This window comes from Molothrus ater, chromosome 13 (assembly GCF_012460135.2).
Source record: "Molothrus ater isolate BHLD 08-10-18 breed brown headed cowbird chromosome 13, BPBGC_Mater_1.1, whole genome shotgun sequence".
NCBI classification, from domain to species: Eukaryota; Metazoa; Chordata; class Aves; order Passeriformes; family Icteridae; genus Molothrus; species Molothrus ater.
Window position 1 is genome coordinate 8,315,223 of NC_050490.2, and position 27,640 is coordinate 8,342,862.

Below are 27,640 nucleotides of genomic sequence, written 5' to 3' on the forward strand. Positions count from 1 at the left end.
GCCAGCCCCCGCCGGAGCTGGGTGAGTGAGCGAGCGAGGGGCCGCTCCCCTCCCCGGGGCGGGAGCCTGGCTGCCAGAGCACTCGGCGGGGGGTTAGGGGCGAAGGGACCATGCCGTTCGCGCAAACCCACAAACCAGCGGCGCCGTTTGCAGCGCAGGGCACGGGTGTCCCGGGCAGCAGGGACCGCACTCCGGGCGGGACCGGACCGGACCGTACCGAGCCGTGGCCGCGCTTTGTTGCTGTGACAACCGAGCTGCTCGACGGCGGGCGGGCGGGCGCGGGGCATTGGCCGCCGTGCGGCACGTGGGGCGGCGGTGGGCCGGGCAGGCCCGCCCGGGGGCGGGATGAGCGCGGCGCGGGGCGGGCGCAGCGGGGCCCGCGGTCCCGGCGGGCGGTGGTCGTGGTCCCCCCCTCCCCGCGTTGGCGGCCGAGTGTGGCGGGTACCCGTGGCCGAGCTGCGCTGCCCCGGCTCACTCTGCCTGCCCTGCCGTGCCGTGCCGTGCCCGCCGCCGGGCTGTGATGTGTGTGCCCCGCTCGGCGGGAGGCGGGGAGTGCCCGGCGGAGAGGAGGGGAGTTAGTCAGCGGCGAGGAGGAGGAGGAGGCAGGGCCGGAGGCAGAGCCATGGAGAGCAGCGCTGGGCGGGCGGGGCGGCCTGTGTGACCGGGGCGCAGCGCGGGGGCACGGCCCGGCAGCCCGGGCGGCAGCAGCGGGGCCGGGGATGAAGGTGCGGCGCAGCCCCCCGCCGCCAGCCGCCGGCCCGTGACGGGGCGGGGGCCGCGGCCCCGACGGGGCGGGCGGGGGGCCGCTCGCTGCCTTCCTCGGGGCAGGCGGGCGGGCGGGCAGGAGGGAGGGGACTCCGGCAGGGGCTGCCGTCGCACGGGGCCGCGGTGACTCAGAGCCGGCGCGGCCGGGGGTGAGCTGAGGTCTGTTGTTGTGGGATTTTTTTCCCCGGCAGGTTATAAATAGCCCCGCGCGGCGCCGTGTCACGGAAGGACACCCTGGCCGGGCGCGGGCAGAGGCCGCCGGCGCGCAGCCTCCCCCGGCCGGCCGCCGCCAGCCCGCCCGCCCGCCGGCCCAGCTGCCGTAGCGGCGGGGCCGCCTCCCGCCGGCCGTGCCCGCTGCCGGGGCCACAGTGACACCGCCGGCCGGGGCAGCCACAGCCCGGCTCCGCGGGGACAGCGGCACCGGCACCTCGGCCCTGTCAGACCTCGCTGAGGCAGCAGGGAAGATGAAGCCGGAACGAGGTAAAGGGCTTATCAGTACATTTCGTTTTGTTTGTTTTGTCTGTAGGATTAGAAGTAGCCCGGTGGTTGGCTTCGATGTTATCGCTCTATTTCCTTGCCCCCCTCCCCTGTCATTTTGGGGGGTGGGAAGGAATCCAGGTACTCGGGCTCAGCTCGGGAACTGCCAGTGGGAGTGGGATGCGGAGGGTGACCCGCCAAGGGGGGTTCCAGCCCCGTGTCCTGCCTGCCCTTCGGCTTCCCATTGTCTCGGCTGGATGGAAGGAGACAAACGCCGTAGCCAAGTGCTTTTGCTGTGGGAATGCTGCAGTTCGTGTGTCAGACACAGCCGGCTCGTTAGCACAGTCCTGCAGTGCTGAGCTGAGAGTCGGTCAAAGGCAAATCGGGCATCGACAGACAAAGCCAGCAGATGTACAGAAATATCCAAATATAGCTGAAAAACACCCTGAAAATAACCATAACTTACATCTGTGTTGTTTTATAAACTGACAGTGCTTTTTCCCCCAGTTATAATGGAGATATTTCTTTACAAGCATGGTGAAATATAAATTTTTCACGATTATTTGGTTACACCTTATCGGATTACTGACATCTGGTTTTACAGAAAAATCAAGACGGCAGTCTACGTATATGTTTATAACACTTGAGCTCTTTTGCCGTATAGCAACAGCTGCTGATGCCCCTAGAGTTGGAAATATGTCATGACTTCTATTTTGATCCACAGAGCAGTGATAATTGGTTCGTGTTAAAGCAAGATATTTTTTAAGAAAATCTTAGAAGTGCTCATCGTCGTATTCCGAATGTTAATTAAAAACAATAATCCATGTTTCCTAAAGTTTTGATGATTCTATTGATTATCTGGTTCCTTTCAGTTTAAAAACATGTTCTATTTCTGTTATAATCACTTTGGTGTTTTGAGAAACACTTTTATATAGCTCAGATATTCGTGTATTAAATACTAACACTTACATGACATACACATCTTAATTAGGTTTGTTAATGACATGTTTGCTAATAGCGACACTGCATACATGACCACTCTCAGGTGGATTTCTTGTTTGTATGTGCTGCAAGGATTATATGGTGTGATGATAGCACAGATAGTACAGTAATCATAAATTAATGGGGTTTAAGTGTTATGGTTTTGAAATGGGCCTTTCTCATTGCTTTCTTCCTTGTTTCTTAACTGCTTAAAGCTTCACACCATCTACTGCAGCAAGGCTGGTTGTTTGTAGGATCTTTAGATTTTAATACCAGACACTGAAGTTTGAAAATTGTTTACTGTCAGGGTGAAATTACATTTCAAAATAGCCAGGTAAAACGCAAGTCAATATTTGCAGCTTTAATATGTTCTAATCTAGCAGTTCAACATCTACATAACCTTTGTGTATTCCTTTCTTTAATTTTTAGGCAGAAGGAGTTAGAACACTGCAAACATTTTCAGTTGCTGTATGATAAGTGATCAGATGCCTTTTTTAACCAGCCTGGTGTGGAGGGAACCAAACTTGTACAGAGAGCAAGTTATTAGGTTACTGGGGTATTTTTTGTGGGAGTTTTTTTTCTTTTTTTTTTTTCCTGTAAGCTGGGAGATAATAAATTGAGATTCTTATACAGTGTAAAGTGTTTACCATGAACTGGGCCAAATCCTTCAGAAGTTATGTCTTGAAATTGTTCTAAGATAATTAACAAAAGTCTTGAAGTAAATAATGGTTCTTACCAAACGTGGGAGGGTATCTCCAGCCATTTTAGTGGATCCCTCCAGCTTAACTGTGTGCTAATACAGCAGAGCAATACCATGCACAAAGGGGGTTGTGAAAGTGCTGCCTAAATGCCATGTGCAGCCCACAGAGACTCTTAGGAGGCACGAATCATGCAAATGTTTACATGTGCTGCTTTCTGCATAGCAGCTGTAGCACAGGACACAAGCAGTCAAGTGTGCGGTCACCTGCTTCCAATCGTCGCAGATTAATAGCAAAGGGCAGAGGAGAGGCAGACCACTCAGCTTGCCACAGGTTTCACTGCTCTACAGAGCCTCAAAATCCTGAGAAGACTGTAAGTTCACACCCCAAGTGAAGCATAAAGAAGCAGACTTTAAACAGGCTTGCAATGTGTTGGGTTTTTTTTTGTTGTTCTTACAAATAATTATATCAGAATCAATTTGGAGCAGAGGGATGCAGTTCTTGTTAGAATTTAACTCAGCACTGCACTGAAGATTTTAATGCCCAGGCACATTGGGAGAGGTGTGGTTTAGCCTTTGCTGAACTACCAGTAAGGTTCTTGTTATCCCCAGCAAAGATGGATCATGCAGGAGAGGAGAGAGGAGATCTAAATGTGCAACTGTTTTATCAGTGGGAAGTGCTACAGAATGTTTAAATTTAAGGAGGTGAGAGGGAGGGACAGAAATGAACAAAACATGGGAATTTGGCCCTGAGGTACTTACCTCCCTGTATAGGAGGGAAAGTTGGAAAATTGCAGGTACAGATATGTAATGTGTGAGAGCAGTGTGGAGGGGATGGAATATGGAGCTCTGCATGGCAAACCTGCAGAGCAGTTCTGTGGGTGAGGGAGAGCAGGAAGAGAGCTTCGAAAGTGCAGGTAAAAATGTGGACTTATTCCTTTGCCAGGCAAAGGCATGGGGCACTCCCAGGATGTACCTCATGAGCATCACTCAGGACATGGCCCTCAGGTGGGGTTTGGGTGTGGGAGGACAGTGGCTGCTCTGAGCACATTCCCAGAACTGTCTGTACTGGGTCTAGGGAACACAGTAACTCAAGTACTGGTGGCTGCTGCTCAGCTTTACCTTCCCTGTGCTTAAACTGAACTGTTGAGGCATCTTAAAATACAGTGGTCGTGGTTCTTCAGCTGAGGCTCCACTGGTGCCAGGGAGAAGAATTATTTATCTCCCTTTCTTACATACAATGTTTTTGGAGTGATGTTTGAGTTTGGGGATAGTTTTGGTTGTTTTTTGGGTTTTTTTTCTTTCTGCAGTAACAACATATCAGGTTACCTGGCTTTGATCCATGATATCATCACGATTTGGTTTCTGCAGTACAGCTGCCTAGTCAGCTGCTTCGTGCTGCATGTTTGGACTGCTGTTTCCTTTCTCAAGTACAGAGCTTTGCTCTTGCTTCTATTGAACTTCGTTCTAATGACTTCTGGTCAGTTCGGCAGTTTATTGAGTTTGGAAGACAGAATAAGGCTTCGTAGCAGAGTGCTTGCAAAGTTTTCCAGCTCAGCTTTGTTCATAAACTGTATAAACACACTGTTTCACCATCAGCATTAATGAAAACATTGCATAATGTCAGGGTGATAGCTTGCTGCCAAACTCAGAAGGCTTGTTATGTACTCTTAGAGTACACTTGGTGCACAACTGGAAAACATCTTGTGGTTTAGATGAATCTACATTATAGTCATATTTTACTGTGGAAATGTTACAAGACATCAAAAGTTTTGCTATAGTCTAAATAGCTGGGAGTTATTGCTCCTTCCTCCTCCCTCCCCCTCATTGCATGAATGATCAGTTAAAGGAGAAGGACAGGCTTGTTTGTCTCTAAATGCATGCTGGCTGGTTTTTATCACCTTATTTTAGTCTTTTCTTACTTTCTTATTGCCTTGCTTTGTTTATTCCTCTATGTGTGTTCTCTGTGTAGAAACTATTTTGGTTTCATGTACAAATTAAACAAAAAGCAGTCCTTTCTTACTTTCTGAAGCATTAATTCCCTCCTTGAGATTATCCTAATTTACAGAAATGACTTTCTGTCTACCAGAGAGGAACAAGCAGACTGAAGATTGCTTTTTGTCTTCTCCTTCCTTCTTTGCAAGTCAAACTTGGATATGTGCCTCAGGGTCTGTTTGTAGTAACTGGGTTAAGGAACTTCTGCCACATTACTTGGTGGGTTGGTGTGGAAAGAGGTAACTCTTGGTTCAGCAAAAGTCTGTTTACTGCCTCCTGTGGGAAACATTGCTGAGGCATTTTGGGATCTGTCTGTGGGGAAAGCTGGAGGAGAGATTAATGAACAGTTGATGGAATTTAGATTCTTAGGAGGAAGGATGAGGAGGCATGGGACTCGGGGGAAGTGAGCTGAACCAGTGTGTTCAGTTGTGGAGTTGGTTGTTAATTTAGGAGATGTGGGTAAGGCCCTTGTTTTTATAAGCATAAAATATGCCCTATATTAACTGGTGAAGATGTTATGGAAAACTTTTAGCAAAGATAATGTGCTACAGAGTATGCAGATTAGGAAGTGAAAATATATATTGAAAAAGGATGAGTGTTGTTTTAGTGTCCTATATTGAACCATGATCCAGACACTTTAATTTTGTAGTATCTTCTCAGTGAAATGTCACAAAGCATTTAAAGTTTTCCACGGCAGAATGATGCAGGCAGTCAACAAAGTAATAAAGTGGAAATGAGCTGCTTCCTGCTGGAGGAGCTGTCACTCCAGAGGCGTTGGGGCAGTGCCTGGGGCTGGCTTGCCACAGGTAAGTGCAGGTTGGGTGCTGATGAGCTGGGCTGACGCTGTGCCTGCCCCAGGAAGCCCCCGGGCAAACAGGGCACGTGTGGCCAGCTGCGTGTGCCGGGAGCCTGCTCCTCCTGCCTGCATGGCTGGCAGATACAACCTGCTTGTTCTCAGAGAGAAACAACACCTGGAACTGCTCAGGGTAAAAACCCCACCGAGCCAAGCAAGCTGACAGGTACTGCACTCACGTTCCTTTAATGGGCCGTCCAGCTCTAATCTTTGGGGAGAGCAGATTTGTCCTGAGAACAGATAACATATAGATACAGGATATGAGTGAACAGGAACACAAGCCTTTGTTTTTTAATTGAGGGTGGAGTCTAGATGCTGTCAATACAGTTCTGTCCTTGCACCTGAAAAATGGCAGTATAAACTCTCTTTTTATTAAATTTCTACCTCAAATATTTAACTTGGAAGAATTCTTAGCTTTTAGGTGCTTAACTTTTTTTAAATGTTAGGCACCAAAAAATTTAAGTATATTTAGTTATAGAATGGAAAATCTCAGGTTTTAATATGAAATGCCAGCTTAGTTTTCTTACCTGTTCTGCAATTCGTACCTAGCTATTGACAGCAAGGCAAGTCTTCTTGTTGTAAAAGTATTTCTTAGATTGCAAGGATGCTTTTATCATTGTTCAGCAGTGAGAGTTCATGGCACACCTGTTTCTCAGAGAGAACCATCCTGGTAACAACTTTGCCATTTTTTTTGTAGTTTGTTGGTGTTGCCCATATTAGCTGCCTTTAGCTGTTGCTAAAAGAGATGCTGCTGGAGTGGCATTTAGGTGGATATTTTGGGGACTGTGGATATGCCAAGTCCATAGGCTTGGAATATATAAACTGACCCTTCTGACCATTTTCTTTACTTGCTGCAGTGAGAAACTCTGGCATGTCAGTTCAGATCCCTGGGGTGAAACATATTAGGTTGGACTTTGCTGTTAAGGGCAGTGTTGACATTATTATTGGATCTGAGGTCTGCCAGCTTCTAAATGTTTTTAAAAATAAGCTAACATTTATAAATACAGATTCTCATGAGAGACAAGAGTTTGCTGCCAAATGAAATTCTACTTATTAAAATTAGAAGTCTTCAGTGAAAACAGAGTTACTGACGAGAACAAACCAGCTATATGACATTTGTTAAAAGAACTTGCTCTGTCTGCTTCACTGTTTGTAAAATGTTTCTTTGGTATTTTGATGGACTTCTACTAATAGCAGCCATTTACTGGTGGAGAAATAGCCATAACCTTTTATCTTTTCAGCAATGAGTTTAAGGTAACAGTCCAGCTATTCTTTTAGTCCATAAGGTCTTGCAGTTTAACTGTAAATATAGTGGTAGTTATTGTCTCCATTCCAATGTAATACTTGATAAACTATGTTTTTTAGATTTTTGAAAGTGTCTCACATCATTGTCTTTCAAGGAAGTGGTAAATTGTTCAGTCTTTGCAGGTCATTTAAATTTAATGTTTAGACAGAAGCCAGTTTTTAAGTTAAAATTGTTTTAGAAGTGCATGTACAGTTGCATGGTTACCTTTGTACTACCCAGTACTAAAACTCCATGTATAAGTAGGCAATTCATGATGAATGCAAATACAGAAGAGTGCCTCTTGGACCTGGGTAGGTAGCTGGACTTTGGAAGACTTCACTTTCATTACCTATTCCTTTTCTGCTGGTCTCGTGCAGGGTGGCATGACTACAGCTACAAGCACATGGCTGAAGCCATGTGAGTTATTCTTGCTCTGCAATCAGAGCTGTACTGAGATTGGAAGAGATTTTTTTTTTTTTTTTACAAAGGCTACTTGTAAACAGAATAATTGAATTGTAAGTCATGAAAATTCTCCATCTTTTCTTAACATTTCAGAGTTAATCTGACCAAGTCAAGACCAACTCACTTGTACTAATACATTTCCTTCTATGTTAAATGGGCCTGTCTAGTTCTTTGGCTGGTGATTTTTCATGCTAGCTTTGGGATCAAAGCTGGTTCAAGTTGCTGTCTGGGATGGTATTACAACATCCCATTGACTCAAAATGCAAAGATGTAATAGGGTAGTGTGAGGATGTTCTTGGGGATAATTTGGAGAGGGAGCTGTGTGTCAGGCAGCTGAACACACAGGGAGGGAGCACTCTGCATACACGAAATACTAATGGCATTTCATGTCTGTGCTGATTGTAAGAGTCCTTATAATGAATAAAGGCAAACAAAACAGCCTCACTGAGAAATCTTCTGAACAACTTTGTTTTTTCAGGGGCAGTAAGGGGAGTTCTTCCCCCCCATACACATTTATTTTGGTTTGACCACTTTTCTTTCATGGGCAGGCATGCAGTGTCTCTCTGTGCAGGTATGTAGTACCAGTAACCATGGGGCAGCTAAGCTTTCCTCTTAGCAATGATCAGTGCATTTCCCAAACCCATTGGCTTTTTCCAAGGAAAAAAACAAGTTGGATTTTCTTCTGAGGCATAAAAAAGAGAGAATATATCTGAAATAGGGACTCTGGTTGCACGTGAGCAATGTCATCTGTTTTACATTACACAAGTTAGTGATCTTTTTTCCATCAAGATCCTTGGGAACCAGGTTGTTAAGTAAGTCCATTTTGGATAGTGAACTACTTTAGGGAGTCTATGAGCAGGTGACTGCTTGTGCTAATTTAACCTCTTAATGGTGCTTGCTGTGTATGCAGGGATTCCTTTTGCCCACTAATGAGCCTACAGGATTTCTAGGACATATTTCACACTTCTCTGTGCTGTAACAAATCAAGCTTCTTTCTCAGGATGCTGTGCAAGTATCAACTTGTTTTGTGTAATGGGGGCAGGAAGGGCAAAAAGAGACACAGAACTTCAGTAGAATTGAAGGTGGCAAGTATTATTTCATATCCTCAGTACAGTTAGCAATGGGAGGTGGTAGAGAGGCAGCTGGTTTCTTCTGAGGGACAAGGGAAGGAGAAGGAGAGGTGCAGGAAGAGCTGCTGTGGTCAGCCTGCTTTTTTTTCAGAGCAATGGGAAGCCCTTCTCCCCTGCCAGGTATTGTTCTGCTTGATTCCCTGCCAGGGCACCAGCCCAGCAACGCCAGTGAAACAAACCATGGCTCAAACTCACACTTCCAGGCAGGTCAGCAAGTTTGGTGGAAGGCTTTGTTTGCAGGCTTGGGGGGGGGCAGAGAGGGTCTGTAAGAGCAGTATCTGAGTAAGTGTCTGTGATGGCTCCTTGCCATAACTTCTGTGTTAACAGAGAGTGAAGTTTTGATATGTTGAGCTGATGCTTTTTTTATATGCAGTTTTCTGTAAAGTCATAAGTACACAACACACTGGTGCATTTCCTTTGCATGTTAGATCTGAATCTTCAAGACTTTTATTTACTTGTTCTTTATTTTTAAATTTTCATTAAGTAGTGAATTTGAGGGTAAGAGAGAAGAGTTAGAAGAGAATAGTTGCATTAAGAAGGGAAGAACTTCAGTAAATATTACATTGATGTGGAATAAAAGAGGAGGAGTTTCCTATCAATAGGAGCTGCACAGGGACAAAATTGTGAAGGTCAGCATGGACTGGGAATGCAGTTAGGTCAAAGGGATTGATACCAACACTCACGCTGTTCAAAGGTAAAAACCCTTTTTTCTCTGCTGTAAATGTCTTTAAAATTTATCTTCAAGTATATTTTCTATATATAGAAAGTTTTCCCACTTCAGTTACCTTTTAGTGAAAAGTATGACTTTGCTTTGTTTTAATCAGAGGGGGAAGCAGCTTCTTCCTTTTGAAGCACTATTTGATTCACCAGAGGAATTTTGTTTACTGTGGGGAAACCATGAGAAACAAAGTATCTGGAGAGCTAGAATTGGAGGAGTCTATCCTCCACCTTGAGTAATGCAGCCATAGCTGTACTAGCAGTAGTACTCATGGTGTAACTGCCTACACCATGCTAACACAAGCAAGCTGTGGAGGACCCCTCTGAGGAGTTTGCTGGTAAAAAGTGGAGGAGTAAAACCAAATAGCTAGTTCAGGTGAAACAGGAGGAATAGCTGATAATGCTGGAAATGTCTGAAGGCAAAGTTCAATGTAAAACTGCTAGAATGCTCACCTGGCTCACCTTGCACCAAGCACTTAGGCCAGTCATGACTGGCTGTTATTGTGCTGCCTCTGGATGTTTGCTACGAGAGCCTTGCTGAATTAACAACTTTGTATGAGAAAGTATTTTGGATCCACTAGAGATGAAAGTTATGGTGCTTGATGGTGCATTGTATGTTCTTTCATCCCATCCTCATGTTGAGAAGATGGAGTGACCTTTTATAAATGTATTAGGACACTTTTAGTAAACTGGCAAAATTCATTCTTGTGTAAGTTACTAGTATGAAATTTGAGCAGCTATTTGGTTTTAATCTTTGTTTGATTTAAAAATCATAGTGGGATGTTAGCATCTGATGCTTTCAGCTTCTCTAGGTGTACTGTGGACTGTATGTAGCCTTTCTCACTCAAGAAATTTGAGCATAAGTAAGGGGAAAGCTATACACAGAGTGTGAGTGGTGTGTCTAACCATCTCTTTAACATGCACTGCAAGCATCAAGAACTGACCTCAGCTTTGTTCTGAGGAATTGAGCATCTGTACTGGGAGAAAGGGAATAAAGCAGTCTACATGAGAGCACTTGGTGGTTTTGTGTTCTGCAAATTAGTAACTCAATCCAGAATGTTTGTTTCAAGGAAGGGATGTGTTAGTAGAAGTGTATTTTTATTTTTAGCTTGTCTCCATGACTAGGCTGTGTAAACATAAGGTGCTATGGAGTCACTTAGGCTTTGCTCCTTAGGGGTCACATGCACACCTTGCTTTTCCTGCACAAGGGAGGGCTGGCACCTGAATTAGAGTGTTTTTCTGAACTGGCTCATTACTAGACAACCTGTGCTTTGGCATGGTCATTCAAAGGTTGAAGTTGAGTGTTTTTATAATGTAGGGATGATGCCAATTATGTCTATTGGCAAGTGCTTCTGAATTGATGTGTAATTCACTTGATACTGAGATGAACCATGCTTGGCTCTGATTTCCTGCTTTATGGAATGTGTAAGGCTGCTTACTTCCAGAGTGTTGGGTTAAAATCCACAGTTATGAAGACCTCACCTTTTTCATTTTTAGAAGTGTTATTTTATTTGTGGCAGAAGGTGGGTTAAAATACAGTCTGGTTATCTTGATTATTGCCTGTCATTTTGCAGAGAACAGCGAGCATGGTAATAGTATTTGAAGTGCAGGGACTTTATGGTGGTGAAGTATGCAGCCTAGGATAAAGTCCTGTGTGCTACCATATTCTCATGTAAAGTATCTTGTGCTTCTGGAATTTGTGGGAGCATGAGAGATCCAATAAATGAGTAATGTCCTTCAAGGTAGGTTTTGTTTTGGTAGAATATCTAATATTGCAGTTTATAAATTTAGCATGTTATTTGGCTGGACGCATTCACTTCTGGGCTGTTCATCCACAAACAGGCACAGAGCTCAGCTCAGTGTACCTACAGCTAGTTTAGGACTGTAACCTTAAAAGCTGGAGTGTCAACAAACTGCCCTGCTTTTACTGTACTTGAAGAATATCTGGTGTGAAAAGGATCTTTGTGGTTGCAGTGCAGTAGTGCAGTGTGGGGAGACTGTTGAGGAGCAGTGTGGTGGGTAGGTATGCCCATCAGCTAGAGACAGCTGCTCATCACTAAAAAATTGTTAGCTGGCCTGTAAAAACAGCTGGTGACTCCCAAATGCTGTCTCTGCTGGCCTCTGCGGGAATTGACTCGGGCGTTTGCTCCTGCCTCTTGTTAGCAAAACTAAACATACCATGTTTACTAATGTGATAAATATTCCTCTTACCCCTCCCGTTCCTCCTGTAGATACTGAATAACTGTTTTATAGAAAATCATCTGAGTACTTTTCTCAAATGCTAGGTAGTTGCTTGATTAAGAAAACCTGAAATTGCTTTTTCAGACTGTGCGAACGACAGTTGTTTTTGTAGAAGTAAATGTTCCATGAAGGAAAAATACTTGGAAAGCAGACAGGTAAAATAAAATATACAGGAAGCTTGAATGTCAGTGACTAATGAAATGGTATTTTTTTGCATCTTAACTCTCTGTAAGGCACTATCTGTATGTGGGATCTTTAAATGGGCCAACTACTAAGAGGTATCTGACCTTCCTCAGATAAAATGTCTACTTAAAATTTTTGTGTAGATTGTGATTTCTTGCAACCACAGCTAAATTATACTGGTATGTAAACTGTGAGTGGGGAAAAGTAATTTTGTGAAGTGGCATGTTTTCCATGCTCTTGAATGGGTTAGTGAGTGGTACTGGATTTTGAAGGTGGTTGTGTAGTCTAGTTTGATCTGGACTTTTCATAGTTTCATGGTAGCTAATTACAGAACAAGGGTTTTAGTCTTGCTTTGTGATGTGGTTAGGCTGGGAGTGAGATAGGTTTTTTGCACTGATTATGTTAATATGGTACTGTCATCTGACTTTAATACTTGTAAATATGTCAGAGCTGGATGAAATTGTTTAACGTAGCCAGTACATTGTTTAGACTATATCTAAAATAGCACATGTTGTTTTGAGACTACCCTCTTGAAACAACCTCATAAATTAGTCCTCAGAAGTGCCCATTACAAACACTGAAGTAAGAGCTGCAGTAGTGCAAGGAGAGCTGGATCCTGCTCCCATTGTGTGCTCGGCGAGGGTCACAGGAGTGAGGCGGCCGAGCCACTCCTGACTGGGCTGAGCAGTGGAAAAAGAGCGGTGGGAACTTGGCTGGTGCTGCCTGGCAAGCTTTTTCCGCTCCAGATGTAAATATTCATCACCTCACAGCCCGCAGCTGGGGCTGGCTCTGCGGAGCGGTGCTGTGCGGGGACATTGCGTGTGCGGTGTCAGCGCACAGACACACACACAGCGGCTGCTGCTGCGGGGAGAGCAGTGCCAGCGCACAGACACACACACACACACACACACACACAGCGGCTGCTGCTGCGGGGAGAGCAGTGCCAGCGCACAGACACACACACACACACACAGAGCGGCTGCCGCTGCGGGGAGCGCGGTGCCAGCGCACAGACACACACACACACACAGCCGCTGCTGCTGCGGGGAGAGCAGTGCCAGCGCACAGACACACACACACACACAGCGGCTGCTGCGGGCAGCGCGGTGCCAGCGCACAGACACACACACACACAGAGCGGCGGCTGCTGCGGGGAGAGCAGTGCCAGCGCACAGACACACACACACACACACAGCGGCTGCTGCTGCGGGGAGAGCAGTGCCAGCGCACAGACACACACACACACACGCAGCGGCTGCTCTCGCTGCTGCTGCTGCGGGGAGCGCGGTGCCAGCGCGCCCGGGCAGGGGAGCGGCTCCTGGGCATCCCCTCCGCGGGGTCGGCACCGCCGTCCTCCCCGCAGCCCGGTCCCGGCTGGAGAGCGCGGCCCCGGTGGTTTGCGTGCGGCGGGCCCGCCCCGCTCACCTGGCCCGGGCGGGCGGGCGCGGGGGCCGGGCCGGGCCGTGCCGAGGGGCCGGCGCTCGGCCGCGGGGCCAATCGGCGGCCGGCCCTGTTGCTATGCGCGCCCCTACTCTGCCTCCTTTGTGGAGGATGCCCTGGGCACCCAGCCGCCCGCGCCGGCGCTGCGGGGCTCGCTGCGGGAGCGCCGGGCCGAGCGGAGAAGGTGTGTACGGCAGCGAGCCCCGCGCCTCGGGACGGCCCGGCACGGCTCGGCACGGCCCGGGGTGCCGGGGAGGGGGCCGGGCGGAGCGGCGGGGGGAGGCTGGAAGGCCGGTGGCACCGGCCCGGACAGGCTTCAAGGCGTGAAACAAGTTCAAGCTGTGTAACTCAGGGTAGTCGGCAGCTATTGGCGGTGTTTGTCTGAGAAAGGTGATTCGAAACCCACCTATACCGAAGTGTAGCAAAGTTTGCCTCTCCGGCTGAGTCTGTAAACAGTTCCTTTAGAAACCCAAACCAGACATTCTTCCTTCCGTGTACTGAGCCTATGAAAGGCTGAATTTCTCTGAGTTGGGGGTTGGCTTTTCGTTTTCCTTTTCTAACGTTCCCTTAAAGGAAAGTAATGGACAGGCCTAAAAATTAACTCGGTTAATTCATTAGCTTGTTAGGGCAAGAGTATTAAATGTCCTGGAACAGGAGGGGAGGATTTTTAAACCTTAAAAGTGAGACGCTAGTTAAGTGTCAGATGTGCTAACAGTTGTAGTTAGTGTAGCCATATGTAACTGTTTGACTCTTCATTGTTATGAGAAAAAAACCAACCTCTTCCCCCTCCCAAAAACACCCTGAAGCTTAACTGAGTTTCTTCTGTGCCTTGTTATGTAGGTCAAGTTTCTCTCTCCTCTTTTTTTTTTCCCTCCAGCAGGAGGAAACTATTACAGTATTTTGATTTCTGCTAGAAACAATGCATGAAACATTATTAGCCCTTTGCCACTACTTGTTTGTCTTGGGGCAAATGAAGCTGATGCAAATATGTCAGCTTTGGGGGCAATACAAATATGTATTTTTAATTAGCATCGTACTGGTTGCTCAACTATATGGTATAAAAAGCTAATTAATGTTATACTGAACTCAGTGCAGAATTGAGGATTATCTATTGCTTTTTATACAAACTTGTTATTTAAAAATGTGAATGTTGCTCTGACCGAGTACTTGTATATGTATTTATACATTTATATATATTCATCCTGTGTCTAGAGCTTGTTGATATTCCTCTGAAAAGTGCAAGAGCTCTAATTTAAGTGAGCTTGCTGACATTGAATGACCCCCTCCTGGCACGGGAGGAGGAATGATTCCACTAGTGCACTCTTGGTTTTTTGTGTGGGAATATTGGCTTTGAATCACTGAAGCACTGCTTTGTAAAGTAGTAAGGAATTTTTGAGAGGACAAAGTGAAATTTCATAATTACATAGATTAAATTTTAAATATGTGAGTCTGCCATTTTGCTATGTGGAAAATTGCCATATTATTAGGGAAGAGGGAGGCAAACTGGATTCTTGGCTGAAATTCTGTTAAGCCTTTCAGTTTTGACCCTATGTAATGTTTTATTATTTGGAGTACCAGAAAACTATTACAGCTTAATAACATGACTTACAGCATAGAAACTTGTAAATAGCTGAATTGTGCTGTGTGACACAGTTCAATTCTAAAACTATCAAAAATGTTCTTTTGTTTTATGCATTCAAAATTCCATAGTAGCCTCTGGTGTCCATTTTAAAGTATAGTCTTTTACACAGCTTGAGAGTTGTAATGTCCTCATTTATCCTCCCAAATAAAATTTAAAAACAATTTTATGGGCCTGGCCACTCTCCCAGAATTTTTTTTTAGATGGGAAGCATATATTGTCTCTTTTGTAACTTTTTTACTTTTGCAGGTTACTGTTTAGCCACTTAAGGGCAGGCGTTGTAGGTGAAGGTTAATAGCATTGGAAAAATGAACCGAGGAGCTTCATGGTGCTCCACCATCATCAATTTCATCTCTCAGAGCTCCTTGCATTTCTCAGGAAGAAGTACAGTCTGTGCCTTTGGTCTGCTAGCCTTATGCCTCTCCTTCCACCCCACCCTCTCAATAATTGGGGCTGCAAATACTGAAGCCTACTGAAGCTGAAGGTAGCCTTACTAGCTAGGAGGAGGATTTTGGGTGGTCAGACGTGTTCTGACAAAGTTCCACAAGATAAATTACCCACCACTTAGATGGCAATGAATGGTTTGTAACATCAAAGTTTTGGGAGATCAAGTAGCACAAAGAGAAGATGAATACAAAAAAGAAGCTGCAGTAGAAGAGGTCAGATGTTATGAAAATAGTTTGCTCTGGGCTTTTTGTTTTGTCTTTTTCTGTATTTCAGATAAAATAATGGAATTCTTAATCTGCATTCCTCACCTGAGGACACTTCCTAGCAAGTCCTGTGCTTTTTCTCCTGTGTGCTTTTTTAATTACCCTGATATTTAGTTCTGTTCTAGCAGCAGAGCTGCAGAAGTTTTCAGCTTGTAGGTGTGATTTCTAACTGACATGATGTTGTAATAAAGTTATAGGAATATCAGCTCCTACTTAACCTGCATACTATAATGTTTAATGTCTTGTCCATTAAAATAAAATTATTGCATTCTTGAGTGTTTCTATCTCTTCTCCCTGTTAATGCTCTTTACAAGCTTTATTATTACCAGTGCATTTGCACTCTTAGGTTTGTTTCTCATTTTCTTGTTTTTCAGTTATTTTGGGGAGAAAAAATTGCAGCTCAGTGGCATTAGTAGGTGCCTTGCATGTAGGCAGAAAATGTGCTTAATAGTTCTTCCCCAGGACTGTATTTATCTTGAGCTTAGTTATGCCATCAGTGTTCACATTCTTGTTGGAGTTGAAGCAAACCTCTCAAGTTGATATGGTCTGATAGTCAGAAAGCTGCCCTGGATGTGTTTCTCCAAGCCTTCACATGTGAAGTCAAAAATATCTGTAATATAGAATTTTCCTGAACATGCTAAGAGGAAAATCTTTTCAGGCACTTCTAGACTGTTCAGTTGCATCATTCTCTTTTGAGCCAGAAGTAATGACACTGGGTTCTTGTTCTGGATCTCTAAACCCTTGTATTATATCAGATCTATCCTATGCATGTGTGGTTGTATCTACCCAATCTCTCTTTTTTTTAGTCTGAGAAGGCATCTCAGCCTGTGCTGTCTCTGAGCCATGTTCTGCTGCTCTGAAATTATTTGTGCATATAACAGGCTGCTGGTCTGCTTGTCATCATGAAGGACAGACCAGCCTGGAAAATAGTCTTGTTATTGGGATGTGTGACTTAGTCTTCTGATGCCCTGCAACTCTCTGTATTCCACATAAGTATTTTTCAAAATTTTCTTCCACTTTATAATTTTGGAGGATCTGAGCTGTACCTGTGAACAGAGTGCTCTTAGCATATGTTAGGTTGTTAAATGACTGAAACAAGGGCTTCCAGCTTCCTGCTGAAGGCCACTTCCTTGCCCCTAATAGTACTGGGTTTTGGTTTTTTGGGTATTTTGGGGTTTTTTTTTGGTGTTTTTTTTTTGTGTGTGTTTTTTTATGAAGTAGTTTTAGGAACAGTGAGATGCATTGTTCCCTTTTGTCACTGTACAGCCTCCCACTTTCTTCTTGAGGGTGTGATGAGTGAGGAGCAACAAGACTGGCCTGCTTTCCTAGAATGAGACTCAGAGTATTTTTCTTTAGGTTATGCAGATTTAAATGAAGATAGCAGAGTAAAGATAAGGTAAAATGCTTTTAACTCCAAAATTCTATGCTTGGAAATGAAGAACTAAGTTTTGTTTTCTTCATGTATGCAGCAAGTAGACAAATATATTTCAGATTCTCTCAGAGGGTGAAAGACAGTATTTACTTGTTAGCAACACATGGTTGAATCAATGCTATTCATCCTCTGAAATAAAACTACAAAACTTTTCTTTTGAAATATCAAGAAGCTGGGATAAAGAAGATTGAGGGATGCTATGGAACTTGGGGAAGATATTGTATAGTGGAGTGTACTTAAATGGAGGGATATAGCCTCTCTTGGAGTTCAGCCACATCATCTACTGTCTGTTGAAATTCTTTTCAAATTGCTGTCTAACAATAAAGCTGCTGCTTCTAGAGGGTGGTGTCTGCATAAGTGTTTGCTTTTTCCTTGGTGAGAAAGGAGAATATTGGCCAACTTGAAGTAATGGTGGTCATCCTACCTGAAAGATAACTGAGCCCTCAGATGAATTTCCTTTAATTAGGAGATTTTCAAAAGGGCTGAAGGTGGGGAGACTTAAATAGCAAGCACCAGTGCTAACAAGCAAGACTGTTGTTAAATAGTTAATAACAGATGGCTGAACTTCTGATGCAAATGATGAGACAGAACAAGAGAAGTTCTCTACATCCTGACCCAGCAACTCCTCACTACTGCCATGGCAACTAACACGTTTTACTCTCCAGTTTTAGCAAAGTTTATGAAACTCAAGATAACTTGTTGGTTTTATGACTTTAAAACAAATTTTAAAAGGCAAAGCAAACCAGCTGGAGAAGGAGAAAAGGTAAACGAAGAAAAAGTGGATATGAATTCCTAGAGGCCTTGTGTATTGGAGTTCCTATAACATCTTTCCAAAAGATGTCTGAAGTACTGTATACTTTAAAATGCCTGGCAGTTAAAACATCAGTTTAAATGCAGAAGTTTATAATCTGAGCAGATCTCTCTGAATCCTTTCCATTTAACTAAACATGAAAATTGCCTCATGCAACTTAAATGGCATCACAAAGGGGAAAGGGAGCAGGAGGTGGGAAGCTCTCTGCATTTGACCTGGGCGTGGTAGAGGTGAGGAGAAGCCTGTGGTGGGGTGGATGTGACTCTGACTCCCACTGGCCTTGGGCTGTGTGAGCAGGATGCTGGAAGTGCCCCAAGTGCTCTCTTATTTTTATCGTGAGGTTACTCTATGGGTGCTGTACCTACTGTAGTTAAATTCAAACCACAAGTGTCAATATCTCTTTTTAGGGCGAGATATCTGAAGGATTGTTGTTATAGACTAAGTTTCATGGCACTGAAAGTACTGGAGGGTGGGGTTTCATTTGGGAAGTCATGAACAAGAGCTGTGTATATAACTGAGTCCAGGTCACTTCTCATACAGCAGGAACAACTTGTTGTCTCTTTTATCAGTGCTGTTAAGAACGTGTAGATTCCTCAGCTTTTGCTGTGTTTGTGAGGTACATCTATGCTTGTGGGTCTTGACTACAGCAGTGGCTTCTTTGCAGAGTGAAGGAAGTACTTCATGTAGTTGTGTACCAAGCCTCTGTATTCTCAGCATGTGTTTGCTCACTGTTTTGTGTTGCTGTGTCAGATGGATCAAGGACTTCTTCATCCTCCAGGTGTGTAACTTGTAACTCAGTCATAAGAGGACTTAAAGAGAAGGGAAGCAAATTCATGGAGTTATTTGTTATCTGTGATACAAATTAAGACTCCCACTTGGGTATCTGTGCTTTACTGGGTACTATACAAGCATGGAACAAAAGACTGTCCTCACCTCAGACCTTATGCAAGTATCAAACGCTAAATCAATGGCTTCCAACAGAGGGCTGTGTGGAGAAAAAGGGATAATACTGATGGAGACAGATAAACTGTGCTCCCACAGGCTAACAAGCCTTTATCACCGTAATGGAGAAGCTGCAAAGCAGAGTCATTTTAATCAAGGGTGTAGAACAACACAGGGGGAGTGAGGACTGGTGATTAAAGTAATCACAGGCCAGTTTACTGCAGTAGTGAGTGGGTGACAACAGGAATGCTGGTAAGCCATGGAGGATCTTGAAAGGAGAAGAAAAAAAGGGTAATTTTCTTGTTATGAAAGATGATGTTTTAAGAGACAAAGAACAGGAAAATACGGTTTCCTGTTAGGCACCGACCAGAGGTACCTTACAGGGCTGAGTGGTGCTGAGGCACAACCTCGTCTGTGCCTTTTTCACACAGATTCCGTGAGCAATCCTGCGGGCAGTGCTGCCTCTTCCCTGGGCAGGCAGATAAGGCAGTGCCATCTGCTCGCTGGTGCCATTCACGGGGCCTGTGCCCAGCCCAGGTCCCCACTGGCAGGGCGTGCTTCCAGCTTGGACTGTGAGGAATTTATCTCTGAGGAAAATCTTTGGATTTCAGACAAGCATTTTTCCATACTCGAGAGGAAAACCAGCTCATGCTAAAAGCAATTCTCTGAATGCTGTTTCCTAGGGATTCAGCCCAGCAAGGAGGGTGTAGTGAACCCAGTTTGCATGTTTTTCTGGGGATAAAGAGGGCAGGTTGCTTGTTGTCTGGGTTCCCATGCCAGATTCTGATCCTTTCAGAACTTTCTTCAGCCACTAATTCAGATGGTAAGAATAAAATGTTCTGTGCTAAAAATCTCTCAGATGTGTTTTTTATTAGTTCTTGAAGATAAGTGATTGCAAAAAAAACAGCTGTTTACAGTAATAGCCAATGTAATCAGATACTTCTAAATGGAAACTTTAAGTCTTTTTGACTACTATTCTGTGCTTGCTGTTTTCTTATCTCTTAGAAAAAATCCTCTTCCTCCAACAAAATTATACATTGTTGTCCCTTGATAATAACAAAATTTATTTTCTTTATTGATTTCTAGTAGAAAATCTCTGTATAATGGTTTTGCTAATGGGAGGGTTGACAAAATAAGTTATGGGTATCAGGCACTTGGATTCTGGAATGTTTGTGAAGGGCTTTTGTTTTTTTTACCTCATGCTTAACTTGAGCATTCACAATAATTTATTAGATCTATTAAACCTGACAAGTGGGCAAATCCTTAATGTTGCCTGAACTGTGTTAGTAGCTGAAGTGAAGCTTTTGGCCTATCTGAGCTGAATTCATCTTGGAGCAATTTTACCTGAAAGAAAGTAACTTTGATATTTTCTGATTGAAGTTGCATTGGATATTTACTTTGGGCATTAATACTTTTTCTGCTGGTCCAAAACTCAGCTTTCTGGGCTTTTCCCCCTTCTGTTTACTTTCAATTAAATATACAGTTGTGAATTATCAAGGAAGAACTAAAGTAAGGTTTTATTTGTTTGTCTGTCTTTGCTCATGTCAATTTGTTTTGCCCAGATACAAAAGAGGCTGGGGAGGGCCTTGAGCTTTGACTGGATAAAAACTGTTATTCTTCATGTGCTGCTCGTGTTCACTATTTTTAGTGTAGTGTTTTGTTTTTCCTAATAATTTATTACTCTGTCCCTTGACTCACGGGTCACCTGATTTCAGAGCACGTGAGCAGGCTTTGGATCCTTTCCTCTTGTATAAACTGATAGTTTATCTCGAGGAGCAGGATGCTGCTGCTGCTGGGGAGATTGGCCTGCAAGTGGCCTTGGAGGGGTGAGCACTGTCCCTGTGATTCTCTGGAAAGAACGTTCCAAGAATCCTCAGTACAGGGTGTTACAAACACACGTGCAGCCAATGAGCTCCAGCCCAGGCTGGTGGGTGACTCCAGGTCAGCGCCGTGCAGGGACACTTTGCCTGCTGTCCCCTCCCCGTGCAGGGACACTTTGCCTGCTGCCCTCCCCGTGCAGGGACACTTTGCTGCTGTCCCCTCCCCCGTGCAGGGACACTTTGCTGCTGTCCCCACCATGCAGGGACACTTTGCCTGCTGCCCTCCCCGTGCAGGGACACTTTGCTGCTGTCCCCTCCGTGCAGGGACACTTTGCCTGCTGTCCCCTCCCCGTGCAGGGACACTTTGCTGCTGTCCCCTCCCCGTGCAGGGACACTTTGCTGCTGCCCTCCCCGTGCAGGGACACTTTGCTGCTGTCCCCTCCCCGTGCAGGGACACTTTGCTGCTGTCCCCTCCCCGTGCAGGGACACTTTGCCTGCTGCCCTCCCCGTGCAGGGACACTTTGCCTGCTGTCCCCTCCCCATGCAGGGACACTTTGCCTGCTGCCCTCCCCACCATGCAGGGACACTTTGCCTGCTGCCCTCCCCACCATGCAGGGACACTTTGCTGCTGTCCCCACCATGCAGGGACACTTTGCCTGCTGTCCCCTCCCTGTGCAGGGACACTTTGCCTGCTGTCCCCTCCCTGTGCAGGGGCACTTTGCCTGCTGTCCTCACTGTCCCTGCCTCGCTCCCTGCCAGCAGCAGCCTGAGCAAGCTCTTCCCCTTCAAGGGAGAATTGTTTTCAGCAGATACACGGTGAATACACCACTATTATCCCTGCTCCAGCAGTGTTAATTTTGGCACTTGGTGCGAGTGTCTTGCGTCTGGGATTGTCAGGAGCTTGTTTTGTTCTGCGAGGTGCCCGGTGGCTGGATGGTTCTGGTAGCCTTCAAAGCTGCAGTGCAAGCCTGGAAGGATGGTTGAATGAAGGGGAGAGGGAAAGCAGACACTTAAATTTTGTAAGCAAACAAGTATGCTGTTTGAAATTTCACTGTTCAAGTGGGCCCTGTTTTTAAAAAGGTACTTTCCAAGGTCTGGTGCTCTAGAGTTTCATTAGTCTGATTGTTGTTTTGTTTTTTTTTAAATCTTAAGGTCAGTCTGATCTGTAACAAGATAAATGTACTCAGCTAGATCCTGTCAAGTCTTCAAATTGGGTGAAAGCAAGAGAAAGAAAAACTGCATACATCAAGCAATTCAGTACTTGCCCAGATGAAATACATCTAGACATGTACAATGACTATTTTGATGATTTGTATTGAACTACAAGTTCATTACTGCCCAAGCAGTTACAGATTTTTAATTCCTAGCCCATGAGGTCTTTTCAGCCCCATGGAAAACTGCACAGACTGTCATATTCTCTAGAATTTAAAAATAACACCAATTAACCTTCATTTATCTGGATCAGGGCCATTGGCTGACCTAGGTAACAGTGCTGGCATTCATTCATAATGTTATGGTTTTTACAGGTTCCTCTAAGACACAGGATATTTGAAATTGAGTGTTATCCATGCTTGAGGGAGAGGGGTTGCTTTTTCCATGGGTGCAGGGTTTATTGCTGCACTGGTGACTTGCTGATAGCACCTATTTTACACTCTTACCCAATTTGTAATGTAAGAACCAAAACCAAAAACTTTTAAAATATGCTACCTGTAAAAGATCAAAATTCTTGCCCCGGAAGAAATCACATACTAACCACACATGGGAGAGTTGTTTGTCTGGTTTTATTTTTTTAGTGGTCTTTTAATAGAATAGACTCACCAAAAATTGGACTAGGTGTTTTTTTTTTTAAAAAACATGTAGACTTCTGCCCACCCCTGTCCCACAGTCTTCTCTGGTTTGTTTTTTGTTTGAGGTTTTTGTAACCACAGTAAAGCTGAGAAATTGCAATATCTATTAAAAATAGATACTGATAGGTATCGTTTGAGGAGATTTTCAGCATACAAGAGCTTTGTCAGTAGCATGGTTTTCAAAAACCATCAGTCAGGCCCGTTGGCACCTGATCACAGTGTGGAGATGAGTGTTTGAGTATTGGTTGTTGAAAGTTTTCTGAGTGTGTGGAAGGCTGAGTGTTTTGCTGCTTATGAAACCTCACTTGCCTTGGCAGCAATATTGTGTGGAAGGCTGAATGCTCAGTGAAAGGTTTCCATAAAGTGTGATCCCATAAGTCAACATGGTACTTTTACCAGGGGCTTTCCCTGACTCCAGCAGCTGTGGCATGCCTGCTGATTCCACCCAAAAGTGAGTCAGAGCTCTCACTTTCCACTCTCTGGTTTATTTTCCAACAAGTCCAACTATGGTCTGAAGCAAAGGGCACATGATGTAACAGTTCTTTTCCTTGCAATGGTTTTAGGGAAGAAGAACTTGTGCCTGGTGGGTGTAAACCAGAGTGCACATAGAGTAGAGATGGCTTTTCCCAGCAAGATTTTTGTGTTCCCATTGCAGTTTTGTCAGGCACTAAGTGACTCTTCTAAACAATTTGCTCAAAATCCTTTTAAAAGCTGAAACTACTTTATATTTCTCCTCAGAAAAGAAGTGTTATTTTATCTATATGAATAGAAAAAGAAGCACAAGAACACTTGAAAGTATAATGCCAAAGTTTCTAAGTACAATACGTATTTAAGGTGATGAGATAAAACATGAAGTACCCCAAACAGAAAAATTTTCGGTGTTAATGGGGAAATTTTAGAAACCAATATATTTGGCAAGAACAACACTTCATTCCTATAAATGCTGAGCCCAAAGATACTTGTGACTGTTGTGAAGATAGATTACAGAGGCATAAACTGAGTGACACTTCAGCAAAAATCTGGTCAGCAAAAGGTGCAAACATCTAGTTTTTTTACGTGCAGCTCTCATAGGCACTGAAATACCTTCTGCAGGACTTTTTAAAAGGTCTCTGTTGTTTTCCAGTAACATCTGGAAGTGATTTATTGTCACAAATTACTGCTTTCCATCTCTAAACCAATCTCTGTATAAAACAGTACAGAAGTGTGCAAGTAGTTGAATCTTTGTCAGGCTGGATTGTTAAACAAATTAAAATTGAAACTTATGTATGTCATCGTGTACTGTATTGTGTGTGGGGCCTGAAGTAAAATTTCTGGCACACGCTTTTATTTATGTACTATAAAAATGCTGTCACAGCTGGAATTTAATGCAGAGCTGCCATCAACCTGTTTAATGGGAAGGATGTCTTGGCCTGGGAGTTAGACTTCCCAATACTCAATTGCAACTGTCACATGGATGATATGCCTTCAGGAAGAGGTGAGGATTAGCTAAATAGATGTGCTTTTTCATTGTTAACACACACTGGGTTTCATTTGAAAAGAAAGCAGCAGCTGTGGAGTCACTGCAGAATGATATTTACAGCTAAGGTGAAATAGAGTAAGCTGATGAAAGCCTTCAGTCCATGTGTCTTCAGCCATGTGGCTGCTGCTGATCTCCTTCCTGAGTTAATGAGCAGTCATAATGAAGGTGGTCATCATTCCCATCTCCAAAGTTCCCTTGGCTGGGAAAGCCTTGATGAAAATCATCAATACCAGTGAGGGAAGCATGGAAACCAATTATGTACATAGAAATTTTGTATTGGAAAATTTGTGTTTCAGTGTAAAAAATGCTCAGTTATTTGCCAAGGAAACACCTGAGGAAGAGATTCTCACATACTCTGTAAACTGAAGTGTGCTGCTTTCTGTTCTAGGGTGACACATGGCTCCTTCAGCTCCCCAAACTGAGAATTTGGATGGGTTTTGCATTGTGGTGCCAGTGCCTGTGAAGTTAGCCTAGGTCTGACCTCCACATTGCCCTTGTTACCCCCTGGGACTAGGGTAGAATTTAAAACAGAAATTTATCTCCAATATAATTCTGCAAAGTTTCTATCAGCATATTTACCAGGGTAGTAAATCACTGCATTGGTGGTGAGTGAAGGCCAGATAGAAACCTTCTATTCTCTTCCAGTTACAGCCAAGTGTCTATTCTATACTCAACACCACACACTAATTCTAAAACAGATGTTTTCTCCTAATTATTTTCTTTTAGAAATGAACAGAAACACCTGACAGAAATCCTTTTGTTTTGTTGGGATTTAAATTTTTGTTTTGCTCAGATAGGTGCCTTGTGTCATGCAGTTTGTTCTAACACTTGCTAGCTTAGGCAGAGCATCAGCTAAACAAGGCAAAAATGTAAAAACCTAGAGATTAATTAATGGAAATTACTTGGTCTGCTCCTTTTAAGCATTTTTGTTTCATTATAGTATCACTTCAGCTTTTTTGTGTAGTCACATTTAATGTAATCACAATGTAGGAAATAGTAATATAAAGGAAAACAGAAATTGATGTGTTCTTAAGGGCATTTGCTGAGCCAAGTCCTCTTTGCTTTCAGGACCTGTCCAGTTGTAGCATGTTGGTACAAAGGAGCACCTTTAGTTTAGGGGTCAGCAAAAAGAAAATGTTCTCTTCCCACAACTGGCTTATTTTAAAATTGCTAACCATTGCAGCACTGATAATCTTACAGCTTTACACTCATATTTTAGTTATTATTTACCCATGTCAGGATAGAGTGGGGCAGTTGTATTTTACATTATACATGTTCTCTTGCAACTTTTGGTGAATTGACGTTTGAAACAAGCCTCAAAGTTGATGTTTTAAGGTATTGCTTTCCTTCTACTAAATACCAATGTTGAAATTGTAATGATTGACCTACTTTACAATTTGTGGTTTCATTGTGGAGCAAAAAATGATTCAGCTGATACCATTTTTTCTTATTCCTTTTCTTTGTCCACTTAAGGGAATACAAATCCAGTTTCCCTGATCAAAATGCAAATATTGGATCTAGACTCTGGTTTAATGCCAAAAAATCAAAAGAAGCACATTAAACTGTTGTTGCTTAGATAAAAATAGAAGCTACAGTTGGACGGAGAGAAGTGACTCAGTAAGCAGCATGGTGATGGCAAAATAGGATGTCAGCCAAAACGCAGGAAGCAAGATGGGAACACCCAGATCAGTTTAACAGTCTACCTTTTACACTCCCAGAGAGCAGTTTCTGAGATGACTGCAAGAAACTTAAGCTTTAAATGGATTTAAATGGATTTTATGTCTGTACTTACTAAGCTGTTTGAACCTGAATAAGTTTTAGTAAAATGTGAATTGTACTTTTTTTTTTTTTTTCCCCAGCCCAGTTTTCAAACCAGTCTCTCTATTTACAGTAAAGCTGCCTCGAGATTAGCCCTGGGTGCTGTGAGAGGCATCCAGCAGGAACGTGCAGGAGATGAGCAGTGATACACACACACCCAGGAGTTAATGCAGCACTGCACTCTGCTCTGCAGCTCATGGCACTGATTGATTCTTACTGCTCTGCAACTCTGCAATAACTTCATCAGCTCCACATAGCTCTGTCTTAAGGTTTAAATAACCCCCCTAACTTACAAGATAGTGTGCTTTGGTTGTTTTTTCTGATTATAAACTGGCATAACAACACAGAGGCAGGTGAATTTCTTTCTGTTTTATGTGAAACTAAGTAGGACCAGAGCTTTTTGTTGCTTATACTGTTATTTTATTTGAATAGCAGGTATGCATCAGTTCTAATATAAATTCCTATGCTGCTGTTTTCTGCCTACAGCTGAACTGCTTTGATACCCAGGTAGTGCTTCAGTTTGGCACCCTGGAAAAAGTAAGCAAACAGTAACAATAAGATGAATTATGGTGCTACTCTCCTCATGTTTTCACAACGACTGCCCCTGAGCTCAAAGATCTCGACCCATAAGAATGTAAGACAGTTGGCAATGTGTGTCAATCTGTATAGGATTCTTCCTAAATTAAGGTAACCAGTTCACTGTATTTGCTTGAGTTTAAAAAACTAATAGCTTGTTTCTTGAAAAAAGTAGGCCATCTCATAACTTTAACTCTTGATAGCTTAAATTATACCTAAACTCCTAATATTACAAAGCTTTTGAAGCGTGTGACTTCAGATATAATTATGGGTTTGTAATATGCAGACACAACATGACTGCTCATTTAGAGAATCTTGAATTTGGGGGATTCAAGGGCAACTTTCTTTTGAAGTGAAGCAAAACGTGGAATTAGTTAACCAAAGCATCCGTAGGTGTTTCTAATTCCAGAAGAGAAGCTGTTAGTCAAAGGTTTACGTTGTGTTTCATTTCCTTTACAGTAGTTTCTTGAATCCCTGCCTTACTTTTAAAATGTGGAAGTACCTTTAACCTGCTTCTTGGAATAGCAAGATATAAAACTTACTCAGAGTTGATTGATTTGCAGGAAGGGCTTTTGCTGTATTTTTTTCAATGCAGGGCACTGCCCTTGCTGGGAGGTGATGGGTTCTGAGTGCTGACAGTGCAGCCACTTCTCCTCCAGTGTACCTGACTCCTGCCATGGGACCCTTGGACTGAAGTGTCTCCTTAGGGACTGCCTGAACTGAAAGCACAACAAAGAAATGCAAATATTTAAGCCATGCTTTTAGTCTTTGAGAAAGGAAGGAGAGGGGGCAGATGTGGGCAGCTGTGCCATGGTGCAGGGCAGGTGCAGGGCAGGAGCAGGGCTTGATCAGCTGGGAATCCCAACAGGCTACACCATGCAGCCCATTTTTTGTTAAGTATTTTGCTTACTGGGTTTCAACTTTCTAAGTAAAATAGGAAAGTGATTACTTTTAATCAGGGGCCTTCAAAATCCATTATTAAAGATTTTCCAGGAAAGGTCTGGGCTGTTACAGAGCATATTCAAGGACAATTATTAGTTGTTTCATGGACTCTCAAAGGAAGTAGCCCTCAATCAGTAAAGGTCAGGATTAAAGGATACTCTCAGTTGAACTAAATTGTCTTTCTTTGAAGAAAGTCTCTTTGCAAAAATGAGCTCTTTTTCTGAGAAGAGGATGAGTTTGGTAGACAGTTGTGGTGAGAAGTGCAGTATGAGAGGTTCTAAGACAAGAAAATAAGCATGGACTAGGAGAGATTGTGATTGTATCACAGCCTGGTCATGATGGGAGGGTAGCACAGGGC

The 27,640-nt window shown here is 43.8% G+C and overlaps 1 protein-coding gene across 1 annotated transcript in view; it reads left to right on the forward strand.

The window, feature by feature from the left end:
- Positions 1 to 480: 480 nt before the first annotated feature.
- The window catches only part of ATOSA (atos homolog A), a 48,239-nt gene continuing 21,079 nt past the window's right edge, over positions 481 to 27,640 (forward strand). Inside the window, 2 exon segments of the mRNA XM_036389374.2 lie at positions 481 to 725; positions 957 to 1,245. Coding sequence (XP_036245267.1) covers positions 1,230 to 1,245 — 16 coding nt within the window. The 5' untranslated portion in view covers positions 481 to 725; positions 957 to 1,229.